The sequence below is a fragment of the Manis pentadactyla genome, chromosome 9, assembly GCF_030020395.1.
Source record: "Manis pentadactyla isolate mManPen7 chromosome 9, mManPen7.hap1, whole genome shotgun sequence".
NCBI lineage: Eukaryota > Metazoa > Chordata > Mammalia > Pholidota > Manidae > Manis > Manis pentadactyla.
This window is the reverse complement of record NC_080027.1, coordinates 87,694,570-87,720,990: the sequence shown is the minus strand read 5'-3', so window position 1 is coordinate 87,720,990 and position 26,421 is coordinate 87,694,570. Positions and strand designations below refer to the sequence as shown.

At 52.5% G+C, this 26,421-nt stretch overlaps 2 protein-coding genes across 9 annotated transcripts; one reads left to right on the top strand and one right to left on the bottom strand.

Annotated features, from left to right (window-relative positions):
* The first annotated feature begins 446 nt into the window (after window positions 1-446).
* On the top strand, window positions 447-6,039 carry PSMC3 (proteasome 26S subunit, ATPase 3). Of its 3 annotated transcripts, none has more exons than XM_036892022.2 (12): window positions 447-671; window positions 868-951; window positions 1,567-1,692; window positions 2,109-2,213; window positions 2,326-2,388; window positions 2,654-2,791; window positions 3,245-3,388; window positions 3,478-3,626; window positions 4,401-4,497; window positions 4,715-4,860; window positions 5,604-5,685; window positions 5,858-6,039. In XM_036892022.2, exons 1-12 carry the CDS (start codon window positions 597-599, stop codon window positions 5,966-5,968), a joined length of 1,320 nt encoding a protein of 439 aa, XP_036747917.1. In that variant the 5' UTR covers window positions 447-596; the 3' UTR covers window positions 5,969-6,039. The 3 variants fall into 3 exon arrangements, with proteins under 3 accessions (XP_036747917.1, XP_057363682.1, XP_057363681.1); XM_057507698.1 differs by having other exon boundaries at window positions 630-791; XM_057507699.1 differs by lacking the exon at window positions 868-951 and having other exon boundaries at window positions 448-671.
* Window positions 1,029-16,070, bottom strand: SLC39A13 (solute carrier family 39 member 13). 6 transcript variants are annotated; one of them, XM_036892041.2, is made up of 10 exons: window positions 15,709-16,055; window positions 13,947-14,255; window positions 12,035-12,148; window positions 11,627-11,751; window positions 11,137-11,241; window positions 10,935-11,024; window positions 10,160-10,210; window positions 9,716-9,848; window positions 9,452-9,551; window positions 1,029-1,074 (listed from the first exon to the last, which is right to left on the bottom strand). In XM_036892041.2, the coding sequence occupies exons 2-10, from the start codon at window positions 14,245-14,247 to the stop codon at window positions 1,044-1,046; spliced, it is 1,050 nt and encodes a 349-aa protein (XP_036747936.1). In that variant the 5' UTR covers window positions 14,248-14,255; window positions 15,709-16,055; the 3' UTR covers window positions 1,029-1,043. The 6 variants fall into 6 exon arrangements, with proteins under 6 accessions (XP_036747936.1, XP_036747941.1, XP_036747939.1 ...); XM_036892046.2 differs by having other exon boundaries at window positions 1,051-1,074; window positions 9,720-9,848; window positions 15,709-16,070; XM_036892044.2 differs by lacking the exon at window positions 1,029-1,074 and adding an exon at window positions 8,150-9,220 and having other exon boundaries at window positions 9,720-9,848; window positions 15,709-16,069.
* Window positions 16,071-26,421: the final 10,351 nt, after the last annotated feature.

Below are 26,421 nucleotides of genomic sequence, written 5' to 3'. Positions count from 1 at the left end.
TCTGTTACGCCGACTCCGAAGTTAGTAGCAGAAGCAATTACTCTCTTTAAAACGGGTTAATAATTCTCTCCAGTAACCCTGGGTGGCTAGCCTGTATTTAAATAATAGGGCAGCCTGAGGTGTCATACCCCCTTTTTTTTGACCCTTTGCACACGGCTAGCGTATGTTGTCTATGTTTGGGAGACAGGGCCATTGCGTTAATCCCCGAATTCCTAGCTGGGCCACATTCTGAGGTTCAATCTCCTTGGAAAGCGCCCTCCCAGTTTACCCGCCAGATTAAGACTCCTACATCTCCCAGGGTCCCTCGAAGGGCCCAACGTTTCTCCTTCCTCTTCCGGTTTTACATCTAGGCTCTGCCCCGCTGTGCACTGGCCTCTCGCGCCTGGCTTAAATATTTCAGTAAAGGGGCGGATCCTGTGGCCCGGCTGCGTCTTTTGAAACAGAGAAGCAGTTTCGCTGTGCCAACTCGCTATAGCTAATTCGGTAGTCAGGACTCGGAGAGAAGGTCTGCCAGTAGTCAAGAGCAGGCATTAGAAAAGACAGTATTAATCTCTCGCCGGCTCCTGCTCAGTTCGGTCTTTGGTCTTATCTAGAGAATGAATCTGCTGCCGAAACTCGAGAATCTAGTGACTCGGCAGCAGAAGATGGCGACCGTGTGGGATGAGGCTGAGGTGAACGCTGGGAGAGCTGGGGGTCCTGGAGCTGGGGCCAGTGAGGAGACGCCCTTGGCAGGAGGGGAGGAGGTTGCTGGAGATCCAAATCTGCCCTGTTGCTGGGGTCGGGGCGTCTTGGTATGAGGACAGGGTTAGACGGGGAAATTAGAGTTTGTGAGTGGACTCTCAGAGAACGCGGGATTTTTTTTAACAGCAAGATGGCATCGGGGAGGAGGTGCTCAAGATGTCCACAGAAGAAATCATCCAGCGCACGCGGCTGCTGGACAGTGAGATAAAGGTGGGCTTACAGCCCCAGTTGCAGATAGTGAAGCCACTAAAGGGCAGGCCCTGGCGATCCTAGCGGCCAGTCTCATGTCATTCTTGGCCTCTCTAGGGTAGGCATAGGACCCGTGGCTTCCTCCTTGGATCAGGGAAAAATAAAAGAAAACTAAGCCATAAAAGGGACAAGAGGAGGGTCAGGGTGTTGGGAGACCAGGTCTGAGAAGGGGAATCATTAGACCACCTTTCCAAATGGGATCTTTAAGTTTTACTCGAGAATCCTTCTTTTAAGAAATCCCCATTTTTCAGGTGAGGAAACTGAGGCTCAGATTGTTTTTTGTTATGGTAAAAATATCCAGCTCTTATTAAGAGGCAGAACCCCAAAGCTATATTTGCTTGACTCAAAGTCCTGCTCTTTTTCCCCTACTATAACTACTTCACCAGGAAGTTTCCAAACTGGCCTGTTTTGACTTTTGCTGGGTGTGAACACAAGCTCAGCTTTCAGAGAACCATGGAGCTGAGAGAATGGATGTGGGAGGGTCCTCTGGGCAGCCTGGACCTCACCAATTACAGGGTTCTAGGGTAAGCTGAGCCAAGGCAGAACATTTGCTTCCACTAACTCTCATTCCCCCAGATCATGAAGAGCGAAGTGTTGCGAGTCACCCATGAACTCCAGGCCATGAAGGACAAGATCAAAGAGAACAGTGAGAAAATCAAAGTGAACAAGACCCTGCCGTACCTTGTCTCTAACGTCATTGAGGTATGTGTGTATGTGGAGGGGAAGAGGGGGTCAGGGTCAGTGGGGCTTGAAGACAGCCTGTGATGGGGCCATTGGGAAAAGAGTGGGTGGAAGTTTTGAGGCTCAAATTGCATGTTAGACCTACACCTCCTAGGGCCCCCTCCCTGAGGATATATAGGGCCTGAAAAGGCCTCAGAAGCCTCACATATCTCCTCTTCTGCTAGGGGATAGGTGGACTCTGCAGAGAAACAACACCTAGACAGAGATGCTATCAATTCCCTGGCTTACCAACTGTACCTTTACTGGTTTGATCTGAGGAATGAGGTGGGGATGCCAGCCCAGCAACTGTTGGGATTGTCTTGGCCCCAGATGCACTGGAGTGTGGCGAATTCAAGGAGCTGAGCAGGGCCTGTTGACCTGAGCTTTTTCCTTTACAGCTTCTGGACGTTGATCCCAATGACCAGGAGGAGGATGGTGCCAATATTGACCTGGACTCCCAGAGGAAGGGCAAATGTGCGGTGATCAAAACCTCTACACGACAGGTGAGGCTGGCTCTGCAACAGAACCAAAGAGGTTGAGGGGTGGATGTGGATCTGGGCTAGAGAGTCCTAGTAAGGGCAGGAACTGAGTTTGTACCTGCAATTCTTCCTACAGACATACTTCCTGCCAGTGATTGGGCTGGTGGATGCTGAGAAGCTGAAGCCAGGGGACTTGGTGGTGAGTAATGTCCCTGAGCCCAGGCATGGCTTTTTTAGTGAGATTTCTCCCCCTGACTAGCTGAGCCTCTGCCCCAGGCCCATGTGAATGTTGGCCCTGAATCATGGCAGAGCAGCCTAGAAAGTCAAAACTTGTCTACCTACTCTTTGATTCTTGTGTTGCCCAGTCCCACATCTTTCCTTTCACTCTACAGACACCTGAAACCCAGCCAATTAGTTAGGCATTGAGCTGGGACAAATCTGAAGGCTTCGTGCTGTGTCCTCAGGGTGTGAACAAAGACTCCTATCTGATCCTGGAGACCCTGCCCACAGAGTACGACTCACGGGTGAAAGCCATGGAGGTGGATGAGAGGCCCACAGAGCAATATAGTGACATTGGAGGCCTGGACAAGCAGATTCAGGAGGTGAGGGAGACATGGCAGCCACAAACAGCCTTGTCAGCCTTTTGTGTTTTAAACTTCATTGGCCAGAGCACTTCCCACAATGTGCCTCTTATCCTCATAGCATCCTAAGGAGGCATGGAGGGTACCGTGTCACAGTTTAGGAAACGGGGGTCCAGAGAGATTTAAATGACTTGTCCAGGGGCACAGGAGAGTAGGGCTAGAGCCAGGACTGGGACTCAAGTCTTCTTTGTTGTTGTTGCCCCAGTGCCTTTCTACTAAATCCTGCTGTTCCTGCAGAGACTGTAGCCAGCCTTCATGGGAGTCAGCATTTTGTGTTCTTTTGATGTGGGTGAAGGAGAGGGCAATGGCCCTGAATTGGAGTAGAGGGTTGCAGATTGGGGCTGATGCCATTGAAAGTTGGCTGTAGGAGCCTTTAGGGCTTCTCTCTCTTCACTCAGGACTTCTTTCTGGCAGCTGGTGGAGGCCATTGTCTTGCCAATGAACCACAAAGAGAAGTTCGAGAACTTGGGGATCCAGCCTCCAAAGGGGGTGCTGATGTATGGGCCCCCAGGCACAGGGAAGACCCTGCTGGCCCGAGCCTGTGCCGCGCAGACCAAGGTGAGCCCTGGGAGGGTTGGGGGGGAAACAGGCTCAGAAGGGCCTCTCGTGGTGCCTTTGACCTGATTATACCACACTTTGCCCCCCAGGCTACCTTTCTGAAGCTGGCTGGCCCTCAGCTGGTGCAGATGTTCATTGGGGATGGTGCCAAGCTGGTCCGGGATGCCTTTGCTCTGGCCAAGGAGAAAGCTCCGTCTATCATCTTCATTGATGAGCTGGATGCCATTGGCACCAAGCGGTAAGGGAGTGCTGACTGCCTTCTTTTCCCTGGCCATCTATCCTCTCTCAGCTGCCAGCATGTTATTTTCAAAACCTGGTCATTTCACTTACAGGCACCCACAGTCCCTCACACAAGTAGATCCCACTTAAAACCCTTCATGGACATCTCCATTGCTCCCTGGGATAAATGCTGCCTTGACCATGGACTGCAAGAACTCCCTGTGTGGCTGCCCTTAGAGCTCTCTGGCCTCATCCTAGACCCACCCTCACCTCCCCCTTTCCTCTGGACTCCCTCCACAGCATCTCCTGGGTTTGCAGGCCTATTCTGACTCTGGTGGGAGCAATTTCACACCTGCTATTCCCTTTCTGGAATGTTTTTCCTTTTCCCCATTCTCATTGGTTGGTTGCCCAGCCAATATGATTTCAGCCTTTACCTCTCTGCCCAAGAGACATTTTTTTCAGGGATTCCTGCCTGGGTTCCCTCTTACCTTCCAAGTCTGGACTGGATCCTGTATTTCTAAGCTTTAGCTCAGTTTGCAGTGGCACATTCATGGGAGGCCAGCGCAGGTAGTGGCTGGTTTGCTCACCATTTTATCCTCATCCTGGCACCTGATCCCAAGAGCCTCTCCAGTCCATGACACCTTTTCTGTGCCAGTTCCTAGGCTGGGGTTCCAAGTTGAGGGAGACATTTCCCTGTCTGCATAGGCTGGGTTGGGCTTCTGGTGGGTGGAGGAGGGGAGGGCTGTGCCTGAGTTGCGGCCTCACTGTGTCTTGGGCCTCCTGTGTGGCCCAGCTTTGACAGTGAGAAGGCTGGGGACCGGGAGGTACAGAGGACGATGCTGGAGCTTCTGAACCAGTTGGATGGGTTCCAGCCCAACACCCAAGTAAAGGTGAGCATTGTTGTGACTATACACATAGGGTTTAGAGGTCAGGGGACCTTCTCAGTCACCTAGCTACTGCAGCTAGAATTAGAATTGGGGCCTGTCTTTAATGCCCCATGCTGTTTGACCCAGACCTCAGGCTGCCTCACTGTCTGTCACGGCCATGACTGTTGTCTGTCTGTGAACCCCATCCTCAGTTCAAGTTACTGCTTCCCCCTTTGCTCAGGTAATTGCAGCCACTAACAGGGTGGACATCCTGGACCCTGCCCTGCTCCGCTCAGGCCGCCTGGACCGCAAGATCGAGTTCCCAATGCCCAATGAGGAGGCCCGGGCCAGAATCATGCAGATCCATTCCAGAAAGATGAATGTCAGGTGAACAAGGACATGAGCAAGGCATTGAGACCTGAAGGGGCAGCAGCCGAGTGGTCTGTTTTCTTTGTGCTGCGCTTTCCCAGGATTCTTAACATCCTTCCCCTCCCTATTCAAACACAGCACTGTTCCACATGCCAGCCTCCATTTCTCCTCTGAGGCCTGAGGTAGAATCTTGCTGGGGCTTCATTCTGGGGGCTGTGTTCCTTAGATTCCACCTCACTCCCACCCCAGCAAGTGATCAGAGCCCAACATGGCCCAAGGGGAATTCAGCCAGGGGCCAGATGGACTGGGTTCAGATCTTTGTGACCTTCAGTAGGTGGCATAACCTCTCTAAGCCTGAGTTTCTTACCTCGGACTTGGGGATAATGGAACCAATCTCATGGTGTTGTGGCAGTGTCATGTGCAGTGCTTGGCACACGAATCCAGTAAGTGGCAGCAGTGCTGCTGTGGTGACGCAGGGCCTCTGCTACTTGGGGGAGGGGGGAGATGCTCATCCTTTGTCTCCACAACTTCCTGCTCCCCTGCCTGAGACTGAATCAGTAAGGATAGAGCTCAAGAGACAGAAGGAACCTGCTTTCACTTACCTCCTTTCTACATCTTGTTAATGAGAAGAGAGCAAGGCACAGTAGGAAGGGGTCTTGCCTATGATCACAGGGCGAGTTGATTTCACTACTTGACAGGAGTATGGGAAGGCATACCCTCCTCATAAATAACAACCCTGTGGTGTTTGTCCTCTCCCCCAGTCCTGATGTGAACTACGAGGAGCTGGCCCGCTGTACGGATGATTTTAACGGGGCCCAGTGCAAGGCTGTGTGTGTGGAGGCGGTGAGTGATAGGGTGGGGGGGTGGCTTTGTGCCTTCTTGTCCCCTTCCCTGGATAGGACGGGCATTTGGCTGGCGGACATTGCTGAGGGCAAGAGGCTGAGAAGGTCAAGGCCTCTGGGAGCTGGGCCAAGGGTATGGAAAGCACCCTTGAGCCTGTCCATTCTGGCTGCAGGGCATGATTGCACTGCGCAGGGGCGCCACGGAGCTCACTCACGAGGACTACATGGAGGGCATCCTGGAGGTGCAGGCCAAGAAAAAAGCCAACCTGCAGTACTACGCCTAGGGTGGTGCCCTCTACCCCTGCTCCTTGGTGTCCTACTCGTTCAAATTCGTAATAAAAGATGGTTTCCAGTCTCTGCCACTGTCTTTCTCACCATACCTGGGCTCTTGGGGTTACAGTGGGGGCATATGCGTGAGGTGCCTTCCCCAGGTGCCGCTGCCTAGAAACCTGAGACAGCCAAGGGCCTCAAACCACTTGTCAGGGCGGGGCCCTCTGGGAGGACAGGAGCGAGCTGTAGCTGTTGCCTGGGGTGTTCCGGGATCTCACCACGGGCCTCCCAACCCCTCTCCCCACACCGGTCCCACCTCTGGGTGTTAAAAGAGGTTGCAACCCTGCAGTTCTGGAGTGGGGCCTGAATAGAAGCCAGCCTTGCCCTTTCTTCATTTTGGTGTCCTGACCCTCCGCCGTGCTTCCTTGGAAAGCAGGCTCTGGGTCTTTGCTCCTTGAAACTCCTCTCTTATTTCCTGGCCCTTTACCTCGTGTTGTCCACATGTCCCCATTAACTCTTTTGACCCATTTTATGACTGAAAAATGAACCTTGAGAAGGATCCAGTAAGAGCCCTTCTAGGCCTGATTGTCGGTCCCACTCCCTGTCAGGCTACATACACTGTCGCAGTTTACTTCAGGATCTAGCTGGTGTTGTGTCCACCTTACGGCTCCCCAACATGGCGCCTGACCTGGTGTGGTTCACCAGTCACTGAGGGCTCACTCTGGGCCGTGTGCCACACAGGTCCTGAGCATAATTTACCCAGTTTTCTCAGTAACCACCAATAGGATATCCCCATTTTATAGATTCATTTAAGCAACTGGAGAAAGACTACACAACTGTTAGGTGACATTGCTGGAACTCAAACCCAGGTCTGAGAAAAAAAGCTTAATAAACATCAGCTTTTACCCCTTGAATGGCCTTTCAGAACTTTTATCCCACTGCCCTCTGGCAAAAGCTGCTACACTGTCCTTTTCCCGTCCCCTTCCCCAAGTGGACGTGTTCACAGTGAGCTACCAACTGCATCAGTCTATCCAGAGGACTTAGCTCCTTCCTAGTTTTGACTCCCAACTTTCTAGTCCCACTGCCTCCAGGCCACCTTCCCAAGTGTCCTGGTGCCACCTGCATGGCTCCTTTGCAATCCCATCGACTTCCCACCCTCTACCACCCTCTGAAGTGTGTCTGGTTTCTGTCCCCTGCCCTGCAATAAGCTGCCTCCACTTAGGCATTCCTTGTTCCCCCTTCTAACCAGTTAGGACATTCACCTGGCTGTGGCGCCACCCCACACCTTGGCTTCATCTGTAAATGGGGTTCCACTGCCTCCCTCAGGGGCTAAGTGCCCTGACAGCAAGCATGTGCATCTGCCACCTGTCAGGTGCTCACCAGAGGCAGCATCCCCAGTGCCGCCAAGGGGAGGGTGGGGGCTGGCAGGGCAGCCCTGGGTTCCTTCCCTGGTTCTCTCCGAACCAGGCTCGCTGAGTCCCAGATTCACCCCCATGAAGCAGGTCTCTTTGCTGTAGGTTACTGAGTCAGGGCCAGGCACTCCCAGTGGAGGATGTAGTTGACCTGGGCTCATAGCTTTTGTGCTAAATTGCATGCTGCTGTCAAGCCAGTGGCCTGTTGAAGATGGCCCTGCTTGGCTTGGAGAGGAGTGGGACTCTGCCCCATTCTAAGAGCACTGTGGGGAAGCAGTGCCCTTACCCCCACCCCCACCATGCCTGATAGGAGGGAGGAGGTGAGGGTGTGGGGTTTAGAGTATTTTCTATATTTCTTTACATTCTAATGAAAAATAATTTTATTGAGGCTAAACCTGGAGATGACTTTGTAGGTGCAGTTCCTTCGCTTGGTTAAATTGTTACTCAGGAGGCAGGCTGGGAAAAAGCCCCTGGCTCAGAGGACAACCAATGGGGGTAACATGGGCTACAACAGCATATTCAGAGTGACTTGTATTATTGGGATAAAAGCTAATAACAAAACAAGCCAGGGAAACTGAAATGCTCTACCCTGTTCTGAGATGCACTGCAAGGATAATAATTAAGAGATGAGCACTGAGAAGGGCTAGGAGGTGGGGATGACTGAGGAGAGCAACTAGTGGCTAGCCAGAGCGGGGTCTCCAGAGCAGCTGACCTGGCTGGAGCACAGGGCGCCCTGAAAGGCCTCTGGCCATGGACTCTGGTATGCAGAACAGAGGCAGCCAGTTTGTATATAATATTTATTTGCACCTTTATCTATAGAATAGGTATTTACAGATACAAACAGAACCAGAGCAAAACTGCTGTAAAAGCTTTCAGACTCTCTTCATGGCCACTTCTCAAAACGTCCACGGTTGGGCAGCAAGGCTGAAGCCTGGCTGTGGAGTGGGCCAGCTGAGTACCTGGGCATCAGCCAAGGGAAATAGCTGGAGATTATGGCTTTAGCATTCTCCAAGAGCACATTCCTGAGTGATGACGGCCAGGAGCCCTCCCACCCCTACCTTACCCCCACCCAAAGAGGGACAGGAAAAGGGGCTCAAGCAGGGGCGGCAGCTGCGGCTCATCCTCCCTGCCCCAGGTCCCTTCCTGGACCCTGCTGCCACGAGCATCCCTGAGCTGGACCACGGGGCCTCTGTCCAGGGGCTGCATGCTGCCTTGCAGGCCGCTGTCTGGCAGCTGGAGGTGGCAAGAGCTGCTGGTGCTCCCAGGGAACAGGAGCTGGCCCAGGGTGGGAGGGCAACCAGTAGGAAAAGGTTTTAGCAACTCCCAGCTCCATGCTGGGCCAGGTATGGCTCCATGAACGCCTGCCTCTCCTTTCTTTGCCTTTCAAGCTGCCAAAGAACACAGCAGAGAGAAGGCGCCCCAGCCTTGGCCCCTAGGCTGCCAGGTCATGACCAGTGGGGTTCATCTCAGGCGAGGGACCCATGAGGCCCCAGGGGGTGACTACTGCGGGGCTTCCTGCAGCCCTAGCTCCTTGGGCCATGCTCACTGCCCCTGGGGTCCTGGTGGGGAGAAGCCTCTGCTTGGGACCAATGCTGCTGTTCCTCATTGCTCACTCTGGGAAGTGCAAGGTGACAGGGTAGCAAGGAGAGAAGACCACAGTGTGGCCGGGGATGGGCGCGGGCATCGGGCTCTGGGCCCAGAGCATGAGGGATCACAGTGTCGGTCTCACACATCTCTGGTCACACCGGCACACAAACACAGACACTGTCCTCTCATCTGGTTGGAGGTGCGCTCTCTTAGACACTGGTTCTCTGCCGCACAGATGGTCACAGAGTGAATCCGAGCCTCTTATCACTGTGTGGGGTGAGCCGTTGGGTAGTCACTCCACGAAGAGTGAGAACAGCACCATCGCCACTATGCCGGTGCAGAGCAGCAGCACCTGCTGTAGGGAGCGCCTGTGGGGGTAGGCAGGGCTCAGAGGGGTGCTAGGAAGGCGCTAGGGGGACGCTGATGGGGCGGGGGGCATAGTGCCTCCTCCTCGATCCCTAAGGGCCCTAAGGATGGCAGTCCCAGTGCACCACTCACCATGGGTCATCTTCCTCCAAGAGGTCAGGCAGCACATTCACCAGGGCAATGTAGAGAAAGCCCCCAGAGGTGAAGGGCAGGATCCAGGCCACAGTCTCCTCTGCCAAGGAAAGAGGAGTCCCAGTTGGCTAGGAGCCCCGAGGAGACATGTGCAGCTCACTGCACCCCCTCCCGCAGGGTTGACTGGAGGCGGGACCCAGCCTGGACACCAGGGGCAGGCAGCTGTGCCCTTTGGCTGGGGCCCTCTACCCACCACGCCCATACCTACTCCCTTGGGGGACTGTGTACAGATGGCGAAGCAGGCACCCAGCAGGCCCCCCAGCGCCGTCGAGAGCTGCAGCTTGGCTGCGCTCCATCTGTCAAAGCCGGCTCGGAGCAGGATGGCAAAGTCGCCCACCTGAGGGGAGGTTCAGATGATCACTCTGAGCTCCAGTGGAGCCAGACCCCCTGAACACCTCGGATATGGACACGAGCACCAAGTCCCCTGCACCAGCCCTGTCACTGAGCCCCCCAGCCCACATTCCCCCTTGTCTGGGACCCCAGGCCCAAGGAGGCTAGAGCAAAGCTGAGATGGTGGCTTCCACCTGGTGGGCTGAGCAGTTCCAAGCCTCAGAAGTCCAGCCCTCAAGCCTGCCACTGGTGGGCAAGTCCCATCCAAAATCCCTCCCCAAGGCTCCACACCCACAATGCTGACCCTCTGGCACTAACCTCATGGGGGATCTCATGCAGGAGGATGGCCATGGTGGTCAGGAGCCCGATCTGCAGGGAGTGGAGTCTGTGGGGGTCTGTACCAAGGGCCAGGGCACCCACTTGTCCACTTATTCTACAAATATTTACTCTGAGTGCTCTGGCTGGGTAATGTTTGGCTACTAGAAATATGGCAGCAAATGAAAAAGACAAGAAAATTGCCTTCATGAAGCTGATGATCTGGAGGGGAGAGGCAGGCACTGAATAAACATGAGTAACAGCATGATTACACACTGTGCCAGGTGCTGGGGGAAAAGGATATGTGCCATGGGCCATGAGTAATGGGGGCCTCTTTAAGGAAGTACGTTTAAGCAGAGGCCTGAAGGATGAGGAGCCAGTGGTTCAAAGAGTGGAAGGAAGAACATTTCAGGCAAACGAAATAGTGTGATTTGGAGGCGATGACAGGGAAAGAACTCAGCCAGGTCAAGAGTAGGCAAACCACTGGGGCCAGAGCATAGAGGGCAGAGGAAGGAGGTGGGGGAGAAGCATCTAAAACCAGGCAGAGGCATGTGGTCCCAATAAGGAGTGTTCACAGCAAGGAGAATAGACTAGTGGTTTGGGACAAAAGAAGGCTGAGTGACAGGAGTCCTGGGGGCTTAGATGAGGGTGTTGGTGATGGATGGGCAGGAAGGAGATAGACTGGAGACCTGTTTTGAATGCAGAGCCAACTGGTCAACACAGGCACCATCATTTTCACTAGAACTTCTTGGGTCCCACCTTCCCCAACCCCACTCACCTTCTTGCTCACAAGGAAGCTGGCAGCCACAGCAAGCCCATGAGTGAAGTTGTCTATGGTGTTGGCCAGCAGGTTGAGATAGCCACTGACCTGGGTGAAGGGAGAGTAAGCCAGGCTGAGCTGAAAAGGCAGGGCTGAGCTGGGCTTGCCACTTGGGGTGGGGGTGGCTGTAGGAGGAGAGGGCCCTGAGTGGGCCACTCACTTTGATGCTCCGGACCACAGCACTCACGCCAGTTTCTGCAGCTGGCTGGGCCAGACAGTGGCCTCCATTGAGCACGGCAGCAGCAGCTGGGTCTTTGCTAGGGGCCTAGGGCCAGGAGAAGGAGGGAGAGGTGACATTAGATGCCCCCCACTTGGCCAGGGTAGACACAGAAGGGGACTGATGGAAAAACAGAAGGAAAATAGCCCTTTTATCTGGCTAGGCTTCTGACTGCTCAATCACTCAGGTGCCCCTAAACTCCACAGACCCTCAGCCACTCACGCCACCATCACTATCAGTCTGTAAGAACAAGCTATAGCAGGGGCTGATGCCTCACTCTCCAGATCCTCCCAAACAAGCTGGCCCAGCCTCCCAGAGCTCCCAGGAAGGGCCAGGAGACCCTCTTTTCAGGGTTCAACTCAGAGCCTGGGCCTCCCTGGCACCACTACAGAACAGAGGCTGACCTCTCCAGGTCCTGGGACCTGGGACTCACCTGGCTGGTCCCCTCCTCCTCCTTGCTGTCCAGGAGCATCTTCTCCAGCGCCAGGAAGGTCAGAAAGCCAGTGATGACCCACAGCCCCAGCTGCTGCTGCTGCTGAAGGCTCTGCCCCTCGCCACCTGCAGGGGGCAGCACCGACACAGGAGGAAGACCATCTGGAATGGGTCCTAGTCCAGGGCAGTGACAGGGCAAGGGGGCCAGGACTGGCCAGTGGGGCAGCTGGGTCCCAGGAACTCCCACAGGAGCCAGGGTGCTGGGACCAGGACAAGTCCCCTGGCAGATGCACGGCACCCCTCTCCCGGTCATTCTGGCAGAGCAGGCAGGGCCTAGGCCATTGCAGGCATGGGTGCAGCTCCCCTCCAGCCCCCCACCCTTCTGCTCCTGGCCTGTGGCCCCACTCACCAGGGCTGGTGCTGCACGTGTAGGCCCACGCCTCAGGCAGCAGGTGGAGAAACACGTTGCCCAAGAGGCCCCCCAAGGCAAAGCTGAGCAGCTGCTTCAGGCGCCGGGCCCCAGCTACAAGGCAGAGATGGGGGGCCTGGGGCCGACCTGTCAGAGTCTACCCCACCCAGTTCACTGGGCTCTGTTTTTCTCAATCAGACCATAAGCCTCCAGAAGGCTGGATGGGGGCTGCTGTCCTTCCTAGGTCCCCAGGCCCAGCAAGGGCTAGGTGTTCAGCAGGAATACACAACTGCTGGATGACTGTGGAGCCTCTACTGCTTCATGGTTAAGAGATGGGCTTTGAAGCCCAACAGGTTCCAGCTCTCCATCATCTCCACCAGCTGATGACCCTGGGCAGAGTACTTCTGGGACTCAGTTTCCCCATTTGTAAATTGGGATAATTATATCGATCCAATAGGGATCTTGTGAGAATTATAAGACAGTATCCATAGCAAGTCCTCACTAAATGGGAACTTTTTTAGCTACTGTACTGTCAGAAAAGTGGCAGATCTGGGGACTTTTGCAGACTTGCAGCATCCACAGTTGAAAGTGCCCTGAGAGGCCATGTCCAAACCCTTTGTTTGACAGAGAAATTGAGGCCCAGAGGCAGCTTGGTGGGGGTTAGGGAGGATCCCATGGGAAGCTGCTACTCCCAGGCTGTGTGACTTTAGGCTGGTCAAAGAACCTCTCTGTGCCTATGCCACCCCACTGGTAAAATGGAGCTAATAATCCAAGTCCTCCCTGCACTGACCCGGCAAGGATGCCATGAAGAGCAGAGATGACAGGATGCACAGACATGACAGCAGGGACCCAAGAGGGCTCCATTCACAGCTGTGGTGCCAACCCGCAGCCCAGCACCTGGCATAGATGTGTTCATAACCATCTGCTGGATGAACAGTTTCCAAGCCTGGGAGGCAGCACAAGCCCCTGGGGCACTCATTTCAAACAGATTCCTGGAGCCCTGGCCCAGACCTTGGGTGTCACACTCTTGGGTGAGGATAGCCACTGACCTGGGTGAAGGGAGAGTAAGCCAGGCTGAGCTGGAAAGGCAGGGCTGAGCTGGGCTTGCCACTTGGGGTGGGGGTGGCTGTAGGAGGAGGGGGCCCTGAGCGGGCCACTCACTTTGATGCTCCAGACCACGGCACTCCTCATCTGACGTTGTGTATTTTTCATTACGACATGGCATTTGTGAACAGACATGCACACAGTGTGACGGAAATGCCAAGGAAGAGCCTGCACACCGGCCTGTGTGCTGCTCGAGAGGTCCCCTTCCCAAAGGCAGGCCTGCAGCCAGCCTCGCACATATTCCTGAATAAGGCCAGCCAGGGCCCTCGGTCTGAGGGTTCTTTTGCAGCATGAGCAGAGACTGAAGGGAGAGGTGACACTCTGCTGGTCCCTGCATATATACCCAGCACAGGGCCCGTGAATAGTAGCCCTTTTCCTACACCAGGCAGTCCTCTGAGTGCTTTACCAATATTAGTTCATTAAATCTTCTCAACAGTGCCAATGAAGTAGATACTATTATCATCCCCATTGTTAAGGCTGGGTGCTGGAGGCAGAAGTAGTTTGCCCAGTGCCACCCAGTTGGTAAGTGGCAGAACCAGGATCTGAGCCCAGGCAGCCTATCTGTACTGCTTTTTGGTGAATGTTTGTTGACTTTTATTCTTTCAGAATAAACGAACCCACATACACACGAAGACAAGTGAACATGGCGCACCCCAGTCTCAGAGGACCAAGGTGAGAAACTGTATTCTGTCCCTTCCTTCCACCTCAGACACACTGTAACCCGGGACGTGAGACCTTGTTCTCCCAGGAAGAAAGCATGTTTGCCCTGCTGCTGGCCACCCTTGGGCACCAGACGAGGGGCACCCACCTTCTGAGCGCAGCGTGGCCCCCATCTCCAGGGGAATGATGAGCAGCGGGAAAACCCCGCTGAGCCCCACCATGAGGGAGCCCAGGAGGGAGCAGATCCAGGTGTCCAGCCTCTCCCCACTCAGCAGGGTCCCCCAGGATTCACTTTCCTTGTTGTCTAGGCGACATGCTGTGGCAGCCCCCCGGCTCCGGAGGGCTTGCTGGGAACCCCCAGTCCCTCCTAGGAGCTCCAGGGCAAGAGCAGTAAGGAAGAGGAGCCTCTGACCCGTCATGCCACAACAGGGGCAGGGACATCCAGGCATGCCACGTGCTGAAAAACACAAAGGCCACTGACGTGAGCTGCCACCCTTGGCTGCACACCTGTTTAGGAAACGTGGCATCTTAACCCTCCTCCCACTACAAGTGGCCATGGCATCTGCCCTCCTGCTTGGCGTGCCTGGGGCCTCTGAGGACCCAAATGATGGGTGCACAGAGTGAAGAAGCTCTGCTTCTTCAAACCCCACTCCCAAATCCACACATTTTTTCCTTCTGAGCCAGCTCCAGACTGTGTGTCAGCATGTCTGCCTGAGGCTAAACTTTCCCTAACAACAGGGTGAGGCCCTGGCTAGGCTCCCCTTAGCCACCAGCAGGCCAGGCCCAATGGGGTGCCTGGCTGCCAGGGGAGGCTTGGCCACCAGGATGTGCTCCAGCGAATACATTCCAGGGACTGAGGCCAGCACTCTCTAGCTTGATGGGTGACATTATGAGGCATAGGTGGGGAAACTAAGAAGCTGAGCCAGGACAGGAACATCAGAACTTCTTCCTAGGAAATGAGCCCCATGTCCCTGTGGCATGGAGATAGACAGGATGTGGGACTGAAGAGAAAGGAACCCTCAGTTAGGGGCTGCCTGACAGATGTGCAGAGTACAGGCTTTGGAGACCTGCTGTGAACTTTGTGCTCTGGCTTATACCTGTTTCACACTGGAGGCAAGTCCCTGAAGTCCCATCTCAGAGCCTCAGTTTCCGTGTCTATAGGATGAAGTTAAGTATTGCCTCCCTCACACAGTTGTGAAGATGAGATGAGCTTGCTGATGCAGGTGAACGTGTCTGGTGTGGAGGAGGAGGCAGACAGAGGAGGCCTGGAGCTCTAGACAGCAGGAATGTGCCCAGCTGGGGTGATCCACAAGACGTGGATGTGAGTCAACCAAAAGAGAAGTTCAATCTGGAAACTCAGGCAGGAGGTTTAAATGTGGTTCACCCTGCCTCATGCTGGCTGTGACCTTGAGCTAGTGACATCCCTGCCTCAGTTTTCTCATCCCGATGGAGATGGGAAGGGTGGAAAGCCGCTGCTTCTGGAGGTAGAAAAGATGCCCCTTGTAGGATCTCCAGGCCTTAACAGGAGACCCTGATGAAATCAAAGGCAGGACTGGGCCAGGCCATACTTGAAGGCTGAGGTAGGTCACATAGAGGTGAGGGGACCACTGGTCTGAGAGAGGGGAAGGGGGTACGGAGAGTCGGAGAGAGAGAAGGGACAAAGCAAGAGAGAATTAAGAGTGAGAGAGCTCTGTAGCTCTACAGAGAGTGGGAGGGGAGAACGTGAAGGGGCACAGCAGGAGGAAATGGGGAGCGACGAGTGAGGCGACAGGAGAGAGACCTCACAGAAGTTTAATGCCTGGGCTCTGGGCGAGAGGCCCACGTCTGACCAAGACAAGCCCGGCCGGGATGCGGGGATCGGGGGGGTCCCAACCCGGGCTCTGGCCCTGGGGGGTCGGGCGGTCACTCACCGTGCGGCAGCGGTGACGCTCCGGGCTGCCCCGGCCATCCAGCTGCGGCATCGCGCCCCGCCCCGGGCCTGCCCCACCCGGCCCGGCTGCCCGGCTGCCCGGCCCCCGGCCCGGAGCCGCCCTCGGCGCGCGGCCACGTCACACGGGACCTCTCCGGAACCCGACGCACAGCGCAACGCGGGATCGGTGGGAGACGCGACCTCAGCGCGCTTCCGCCTGGAGGCCGTAGGGAACACGGCCGGCCGACGCACTTCCGCTTGGGCGGACCGGGCGGAAGTGGGAGCTCCAAGGGCACCGCGCTCAGCCCGGCCGGGCAGGGTCCAGAGGCGGGGCTCCGCAGGGACCGCGAGCGGTTCGTGGCTGGGCTTGCGGGTTCGGCGGCCGTTTCTTTTGTCTGTCTGTAGTTCCGGCTGCGGCCGCACGGGGGCGCGCTCGGCCGCCAGACAGCACAGCCTCAGGGCGGGTGGCTTGGCTGCACGGCTCCAGCTCTGAGTCAGCGGGGCTTGGCATCTCCATGAACAAGGGAAAGGGGAAGTGCCTGCCGCAGGGAGGGGCCTAGCCCCGGGAACCTCAGAAGAGGGAATTTTATTCTTACTCATCGAATTATTTTTATGCCTTGGTTTTTCACTGGGAACCTCAGGCCTTGTCTCCAGGGCTTGTAACCCTTTGGGGTCCAAAACGCGGTGGCTTGACACTGCCGCTCCGTTCAGAACTCCATAACTGAGGGAGCAAGGACTCTGTGCTCCCCTCACCTAGAGGAAGCTAGGCCTGACCTCTGACTAGGGCAGCAAGTAAAAGCATTATTGTTATAACTGCAATTCATTAAACACCAACTACGGCCATTCACTCTATTTGCATTATCTTCCTGAATTCTTATTCTAGCCCGTTGAGCTGGGTAGTGTTAGTTCAGGGTCACATAGTGGTGCATATGACAGAGCCAGGATTCAAACCTGGTGCCTTTGAGCCCAGAGCATGTGATAGCACCTCTCACTTCAAGGGTCCTGCCTGGCACTTCCATTTGGCATCCATCCCTGAGAGTCAGGCTGGGCTGTATAATTTTCAGGAGGGTGCACATGGGTACTCACTCTGGAAGAGACTGTGACAGGGTGGTCTCCAAGCCTCTGATCCTTTAGCTGCCTTCTGTGTAGCACCCTTTCATCTCTCCTGTGCTACTCTCGCCTTCTGGGGGCTTTGAGGGTACATGCAACTCTCCTATGCTGCATCTGGTGTAGTGTCCCACTTCATGCTTCAATGTCTGCTCTTCCTAGACCCCAACTCCTTCCAGGTGGGATAAACTCTGAAAGCCCCCTGTCAGCCCCACCCCCCAGGTTCACAGGTCTGCCAGGACATCTTCCTGTGCCCCTTGCTGAGTTCTGAAGTGGAAACCCAGGGTTGGTTTCTCTGCAAAGGGAGGAAGACGCTCAAGGATGCTGCTCTGAGATCTCTAAGATGCACCCCCTCATGCCCTGTATGCAAATCACTCCATCATATGCAAAGCACTTCACAATATACAGATGATTTCACAATAACACAGTCAAGGTTCTCTGGGGGCTGAGGGCTGCTGGCCACCAGCAAGGGGATGGGTAAGACCCAGCCAGAAATGCCACTTGCTGCTTTCTCACTGCTCTTTCCTATCACCTGACCTGGAATTTCCACCATCAGCCTCCCTAATGGATTAAAGAAACAAGCGCATAAAGGGTGGGAATGGGACTCTAGAACATGACCACGAGCAAAGACACAGTAGATGGAATAAAGTGTGGCTGTTAAAGGCAGTGAATTAGATCTTCTTAGAGGCTTCCAGGCATATACAAGTGGGGAAGAGAGATGCAGAAGGAGTTATTTAATATGATCCACTATTAACAATGAACTAGCAGAAAGAGAATTCAGTAAAACAATTCCATTCACAATTGCGTCAAAAAGAATAAAATACCTAGGAATGAACCTAACCAAGAAAGTGAAAGACCTATACTCTGAAAACTACAAGACACTCATGAGAGAAATTAAAGAAGATACCAATAAATGGAAAAACATCTGTGCTCATGGATAGGAAGAATTAGTATTGTCAAAATGGCCATCCTGCCAAAAGCAATCTACAGATTCAATGTAATTCCTATTAAAATACCAACAGCATTCTTCAACGAACTAGAGCAAATCGTTCTAAAATTCATATGGAACCACAAAAGACCCTGAATAGCCAAAGCAATCCTGAGAAGGAAGAATAAAGCAGGAGGAATTGACTTCAAGCTCTACTACAAAGCCACAGTAATCAAGACAATTTGGTACTGGCACAAGAACAGACCCATAGACCAATGGAACAGACTAGAGAGCCCAGATATGAACCAAACCATATATGGCACTTAATATACGAGAAAGGAGCCATGGACATACAATGGGGAAATGACAGCCTCTTCAACAGCTGGTGTTGGCAAAACTGGACAGCTACATGCAAGAGAATGAAACTGAATCATTGTCTAACACCATACACAAAAGTAAACTGAAAATGGATCAAAGACCTGAATGTAAGTCGTGAAACTATAAAATTTTTAGAAGACAATGTAGGCAAAAATCTCCTGAATATAAACATGAGCAACTTTTGCCTGAACGCATCTCCTCGGGCAAGGGAAACAAAAGCAAAAGTGAACAAGTGGGACTACATCATGCTGACAACCTTCTGTACAGCAAAGGACACCATCAACAGAACAAAAAGGCATCCTACAGTATGGGAGAATATATTTCTAAATAACGTATGTGACAAGGAGTTAACATCCAAAATATATAAAGAACTCACACACCTCAACACCCAAAAAGCAAATAACCCAATTAAAAAATGGGTGGAGGATCTGAACAGACACTTCTCCAAAGAAGAAATTCAGATGGCCAACAGGCACGTGAAAAGATGCTCTACATCGCTAATTATCAGGGAAGTGCAAATTAAAACCAGAATGAGATATCACTTCACAACAGTTAGGGTGGCCAACATAGAAAAGACTAGGAACAACAAATGCTGGCAAGGATGTGGAGAAAGGGGAACCCTCCTACACTGCTGGTGGGAATATAAACTAGTTCAACCATTGTGGAAAGCAGTATGGAGGGTCCTCAAAAACTAAAAACAAAAATACCATTTGACCCAGGAATTCCACTCCTAGGAATTTACCCAAAGAATACAACTTCTTAGATTCAAAAAGACATATGCACCCCTATGTTTATAGCAGCACTTTTTACAATAGCCAAGATATGGAAGCAACCTAAGTGTCCGTCCATCAGTAGATGAATGGATAAAGAAGATGTGGTACATATACACAATGGAATATTATTCAGCCATAAGAAGAAAACAAATCCTACCATTTGCAACAACATGGATGGAGCTAGAGGGTATTATACTCAGTGAAATAAGCCAGGCAGACAAAGACAAGTACCAAATGATTTCACTCATCTGCAGACTATAAGAACAAAGCAAAAACTGAAGGAACAATACAGCAGCAGACTCACAGGACCCAAGAATGGACTAACAGTTACCAAAGGGAAAGGGACTGGGGAGGATGGGTGGAAAGGGAGGGATAAGGGGAATAAGGGGCATTACAATTAGCACACATAACATGGGGGGCATGGGTAAGGCAGTATGGCACAGAGAAGACAAGTAGTGACTCTATACCATCTTCCTATTAACTGGGCTTGGACAGTTAATGGGGTATGTGGTGGGGACTTGATAATGTGGTTACTAGTAACCACAATGTTGCTCATGTGATTGCATATTAATAATACCAAAATAAATACATAAATAAATAAAATATGATCCACTACTTAAAAATTACAAAAAAGAAACCTGTATATGTACATGTCATTATAGGTATCAGTGTATTTAAGTCCATGTGTGATAGTGAGTACAAAAATATAGAATATCACATGGTAGGGGGATAACATCGATTCCATGGTGGAGGGAGAAAAAAACATAAAAAGAAAAATTAAGAACACATTAAAACTTTATGCAATTATGCAAAAATTCATACATACTATATATATGTACACACACACTCACACACATACACACATGCACATATGATGGCTTCCTAGCTTGGGTTAAAACAAACAGATTCTGGTACCAGACTCTCTTGGGGAAAACTACTTAACTCCCTATGCCTCAGTTTCCTTATCTGTAAAATAAGTTATTGTGTGGGACTGTTGTGAGGATTAAATGAATGAATACACACAAAGCACTTAGAACTATTCTTGGCATATGGGAAATTCTATTTAAAGGTTAGATATTATTATTATTATTTATATGTGTGGATACATGGGTATAAAGAAAATGCTACGGCAATGAAAAGAACAGATAGACACAGGGTGGTGGCCACCCCTTTCCTTCTTGCTGAGCACAGATGAGCATTTTTCAACACATTTGTCAATAGGTTTGGAGGTCTCAGGGACTTCCTGGGTCATGGCACCGGCAGACAAACTTCAGCATGGTGGGATGGGCCTGGACACTACTTGGCCCTGAGTGGCTTGTGGGTGTCTAGGGTTGAGGAGCTGAACAACCATTTCTCTGACTTCACTGGGTTGCCCAGGGTCTGATTTCAACACACTATTCCTGGTTCTGATATCTCCACTGGAAACCTTTCTAGGTAACCAGGCCTCAGCCTTTTATTCCTGAAGGTGGGACTGCCCCTAGGCCTGTTGATCAGACAGTGGCTGGGAAACCAGACTGGCCTGGCAATGCCAGTGTTCTGTCAACCTTCCCCTTCCTCTGGCAGTGCAGGGCTAGAGGCTCTGGGGTAGGGGTGAATTCACATTCCTGCTGCTTCCAGAGTGTGGTCCTTTGTGAGAGACCAGGCCTTCTTCACAGAGCTTTCTCTGGGGTGTGGCAGACAGGCAGTAATCTCTTGTGAAAAGGATCTGAGGTTCATAGCAGGGAACATCTTACCCAAGGTCACAGCTGAAAAGAGTTGGAGCCAGGCACCCTGGGACCCTTCTCCCCAAACTGGACTTACCCCTCTGGAACCCTTAACCTTAACCCTTACTCAGGTTGTTCTTCCCTGAGCAGCTTTAGCTCCCTTATAAGTTTCTGGGATGCTTTTTTCCCTGAATCTCAAGCCCTGGTCAGATGATGTCTCAGTGATTCCACAGGGCCTCATCTTCTGTGGGCAGCCCAGGTACAGCCAAGTCTCATACTTTCTGTCTGGCCTCTCTGCCTCTGTAACATCCATCGGAACCCTGGCAGGCCTGACATGTTCTTCCACCATCTCTGTCAGTTGAAATCCAGCCCATATACTAGGCTGCCTCACCCCTGAAGCCTTCTGGATCTGTCCAGCCTTAAGGCCCTCAGTGTTGTGTGGTTTGGGGGCCCTTAGCTCTGAGGCTTGTATACACAGGCCTCTCCCCAACTTCTCCCCACCCCATGTGACCTGCTAGAAAGGCAAGCTCTGGCCTATACACTAAATAAAAGTCTGTCCAAATGAGCATAATGTCTTCCTTTCTCTCTGTCCTACCTCAAGAGAACAAACAGGAATGAAATTCTTATACACTGTGCACTATGATCTGAACCTTTGCAGGGCCATTTTTTATGTTTATTGATATATTTGCTTCCTTGTTTTCCCTCCCACATCCCATCTCCCTGCCTCTTTCTTGAGGTAACCTGAATTTTGTGACAATCGGTCCTTATTTTTTTTTAATGAAGAGTTTTCTCATATCTATGTATGCTGAGACCATATTCCATTCAATTTTGCTTCTTTGTAAGTAAAGGCAGAAAAGCTGCTGTACGGTTTTCTTTCATCTTATACAGTGATTTTATAATTGTTTTCATATAGGTCCTGCATAACTGTTAGTCGGTTTACTTATAGATATTTCACAGTTTGCAGTTATTTTGAATAGGATATTTCCCTTACAGTTTGAATGATTTACTGTAGTGCATAGGAAGGCAAATTATTATTATGTATTCTTTTGGTACCTGGCAAGCCAACTACATTTTCTTACTGATTCTAATAATTTCTCAGTATTACTCTGGAGTCTTGACTATACTCTTAAGTCTTTGGGTGGATAATTGTGTATTTCCTAATAACAAAAGTAGTAGAAGGAAGGAACCAAATTGTTGTTTGTAGAGATATGGTTGGGCTTGGTATGGTACTTCACAGGAATGGTATCTGTCTTCTGGGACTGGCTTTCTTAGTCAACAGCATAGTACCAAGATTCATTTGTGATATTGAGTGAAACTGGTGCATTTGCTTGCACTGCTGAACGATATGCCATGCTGTGAATGAATCTACTGTAATTTATCTATTCTTCTGTCAGTGGGCATTGGGTTATTTCCACACGTTTGCTGTTCAGAACAGTGCAGCTTTGAACATTTTTGTCCATGTCTCTTGCAACACATGCCAAAGTTTCTCTTGATTTTATGCCTAGAGTGGAGCTGCTGGGCCTCAGTTCAACAAGATAAGGCCAGATTATTTTCCCCAGTGGCTACATTGAGTTGTACTCTGACTAGCAAGGCACTGGAGATTCCATGGCTCCACCTCTTCTCCAGCGCATGGTACTGTCAGGCTAGCTAATTTTGGCCCTTCAAGTGACAGTAAAATAGTATCTCATCTGCGGTCTTCATTTGTATTTCCCTCATCACCAATGAGCCTGAGCATCCCCTTAGATGTTCATTGGACAAATGTGCTTCTTCTTTGGTAAAAATACCTGTTCATGTCTTTCATCTGTTTTTCTGTTGGATTACTTGTTTTTTGCCTGTGGATTTGCAAGAGTTCTTTATGTATCTTTGATGCTTACCCTTTGCAGGTTGTAAGGCTTGTGGCTTGTGTGTGTGTGTGGGACGTCTCCTCCAATTTGTGGCTTGCCTTTCACTTTTTCTAAGGTGTCTTTACTTCTCTCTTCCCTCCCACACCTGTGCCAGGGACACCCATTGGCATTGCTACTGTGTGTGTGTGTGTGTGTGTGTGTGTGTGTGTGTGTGTGTGTGTGTGTGTGTGGTCGAAGTCCCATGTCCCTCAACCCCATGTAGACTGACCCCACTGCTCCTGGGGCTTTATGGTACTGTGCTCCTCTTCCCTCCCCGCCTCCCTCACAGATTTGGCTGAGACCACCGGGTTTGGGGAGCCACCCTCAGGTTGGGGTGGACATGCCGGGGGCAGAAAGGGCCTCACTGCGACGTGGCCCCCTGGCTCCTTCAGTTATTTATCACTTCCTGCTCCTCACCTGGGGGCCAGGCCCCTCTCTGCTAGGCTGGGCAGCCGTCCGCGGCAGCTCAGGAGCTCCCTGGGGGCGGGCGGCCGCGGGGGAGGTCCCACCAGGCTGGCCCCTCCGGAGGTGGTGGCGGGGACCAGGCCTGAGGCAGGGCTGGGGTCGGGGGCGGAAGCTGCCCGAGCCGATAAGGGCCAAGGTCGGTCCTGCGGTGAGACAGTGCGGGATGCTGCCTCTTCCCTGGGCCTCCGCCGAGCGGCCCCCGCACCCACTGTCCTCACTCCTCCAACTCAGTGCTGGGCATCCTGGGCAGAGACCCCAGGGAGCAGTGGGGGATGGGACTCCAGTCTGCTCTTTCAGTTCAAACCTCAGCTGGAAAATGGGGGTAGGAGGCTCCATTCACCTCTTAGAGCTGTGGGCAGAATGAACGCAGGCTGGTGAAATCCCTCTGAAGATTTGGGCCTTTTGTACAGGATGGGTATCCTCAGCTCCTCTCATTGGCCTTGCTGTACCCCCTGACTCTCCAGGCTTCATCACCATCGTATAGTTGGGAAAGTGGAGTCTCACTGAAAGTCACAGAGCCAATGAATACCAACAAGTGGGGAGGACAATGGAACTCTTTCCACTGTCCCCAGCTTGGGGACAGAGTTAGGTTTTGTGGAACCAGGTGCTTATACAATCTGGGGCTCTCTTTAAGAAAAATATTACAAAATGCTGAAGCCTCTCCCAGAGCCTTGAAAGGAGCCTAAATAAGTGAACAGCTCAAGCCTAGCTTCTTGGTCTCCTGGCTCCACCCCGCAGGCCCCCGGAAGGGCTCACACCCCTCTGTAGAACGGGTGGGACACCTGGTTACAGGGTAGGAAAGCCCAAGACATTCGGCAGGGAAACTGCTTGGAGGAGTCCTCATGCAGCTGGTCCCAAACACTTGCATCCCCAGGAAGCCATCCGCAAACCCAGCGCAAGAGCAAGGGCAGCCAGGCATCTGGGGACTGCACCACAGCTGGACAGGGCCCACCCCTCCAGTTCCATCCAGTCATGGTTCAACTTGCCATTCAGGGCCTCTGACCCTGCAAGCTGGTGGCAGCCGAGGAGAATTCCTGGGAGAAAAGTAGGAGGGCCCCCTCTGGGGCTGCGTAAGTGCATCTGACTCGGAGTCACACAGGCTTGGGGTTCAAGCCCCTGCAAGACTGTGTGACTTGGGAAGATTCCTTCATCTCAGTTTCCTCATCTATAAAATGGGAGTAATAATAGTACCTACTTGTCAGAACTGTTATAAGGCTTAAATGAGACCCTGCACGAAGAAGGATTGAGCTGTTGGCTATTAAAAACAAATCTCCCTTCTGTGAAATCTCCAGGCCCAGGAGAGGCATTATTCTCTCCATTTTAGGATTAAGTTCACTTACCCAGGAGGTGGTCTCTCAACTGCAGAGATGAGACTGAAACCCCAGGAAGAATGTCCATCACTAATGCCCTGGTTCTAACCACCGGAGAATGCCACACCCTTGGGCCTGTCTCCCCAGGGAATTAGTACCCCTGGGAGGTGTGCATGCCTGAGGCAGGGAGCCAAGGGGAGCATTTGGTTCAGGAGACTGCTTGCCTTCCTGGATTTTATAATCTTTCTACTCTCATGGGCCCCTAAGGCTGGAATTTTTCCAACTCTGGCATCCTACAACCTGGATCAGGGGAAGCAAAAGACTGTTGATGGGGACGGAGCAGGGGAGTTGGGAATAGGCCAGGATCACCAGCCTGGGCAGCAGTCACACCCCAAAAGGCTTGAAGTCTCTTTTCAAACAAAGTGCTGCTTTGCCTCATGGTTTGCATAGGATTTCCACTGGGCCAGCACAGGCCTGAGTTTTCATCTCAGAGCTGCTCCTTTCTAGCCAGCTGACCTTGCCCCCGTCTCTCCTCCTCTGAGCCTCAGTTTTCTTACCTGTGAAATGGGGCTAAAAATATCTGTAGCTGTGAGGTTTACAAGACATTGTGTATCTACAGTGCCTAGTGAGTGCCACCAGTTGTTAAAAACAGTTGTGGCTGTCTGAGGATGGAATGTGTTGCCTTGTGAGGACAATAGCAAGCAGAAGTGGGGGGTCCTGCCAGGGCAGGAGTTTGGGCCTCAAGGTCTCTGTCTCAGAAAGGGCAGGGCTGGGAACCCCAGCTCCAGCAGTTTCACAGGGCAGGACAGGTCAGAGCGAGGCCAGGGGCCCTACAGGTACAGAGAAGAGCAGAGAGCAGAGGTTCTCACCCTGACTCAGGCAGGTGAGAGGTAAAGGAGGGAGGAAGTGGGGACTTCTGGGAGGAGACAGGAGTGGCGGCTGCTGGGTGATGCTGGCCACACAATCATCCTGAGGCCCCTTTCCATGGCCCCCTTTGTCTCTTTGCAGATTTTCAAGGTAGGCATTTTCCAAATGGGGAAACCAATGCTGTGCAGTGAGATCACTTGCCCAGGGTCACACGCTGCATGCTGTTGAATCTGTCTGGCTCTGCAGCCTGGACTCCAACAGTCACTGCCACTTCCTTATCTTATCGGCCTGACAAGGTTGTGAGTGAAGTAGCGTGATCTCAGAGGCTCAGAGGGAGCCTGGGCCCTGCTGCTGTCTCCCTAGAGCCCCAAGCTCCAGGCTGGCAGCTGTCGAGGAGTCATCAGGAGGAGACTAGGGCTGAGGCTGGGGAGTCTTTGCTTGCATGAGAGCAGAGACCCCTGGAGTAAGGGAGCGAGCACACTGGCCCAGGAGAGTGGGCTTCAAGCCGAGCTGTCCTGAGTCTCCATCTATGCACCCAAGAGCTGAGGAGCTGGAGGAGGCTCTGCTGGGCATCTGAGGGCATGGCTCAGAGTGGCTCCCAAACTGTCCAAAACGTGCCTGAAGTTCCCGATTTTGTCTGAAAAATTCATGCAGATTTGCATCCCTCTTTTTAATATGTAGGCTTTTAAAAAAAGAGAGAAAAAGTTTCCCTCTCTGTCTCTACCTGAGTGGACACTCCAGGAATACATGCCTTGGTGCATCCAGTGGCTGCGTATATCTGGTGCCTGCGTCATGGCCTTCCATCTGGTTTGGGAGATGCAGGGACAGAGTTGAGGTTCCTCCAGTCTGGGGCTCTCCCTCCCTTAGCTCCATGCTCCTGCTTGTTGCCTTGGACCTCCTGTATTCTCTCACAGACACAAGCCCAGTCCAGCCCAGCTGTCCCACCAGGGATTCCCAGGATGCTTCACCCTGCCCTTCACCCCCTGAGGGTCCTTGTCCAGAGGGGCATTTCAGCCTCTCTGCTGGGCAGCCTGGCCATTCAGGTCTCTGGACCAGCACACAACCTGCGGATTTCTGTGCCCATTAGGAGGAAACTGAGATGAGAGTACCTAGCTTCAGGGTGCACAGTGAGAAGGTCACTGGATGCCCAGGGGGTCTCTGGGTTGGTGCAGTGCCTAGGCCTGAGGAGAGGGCATTGTATCTGGGCCCTGGCGAGGGAGGCAGGAGGGAGGAGGGAAGGCCAAGGGGGTGCCGGGGCTGCTGCTTGGCAGGTCCCTGTGCCCAGGGTAGGGAAGTTTCT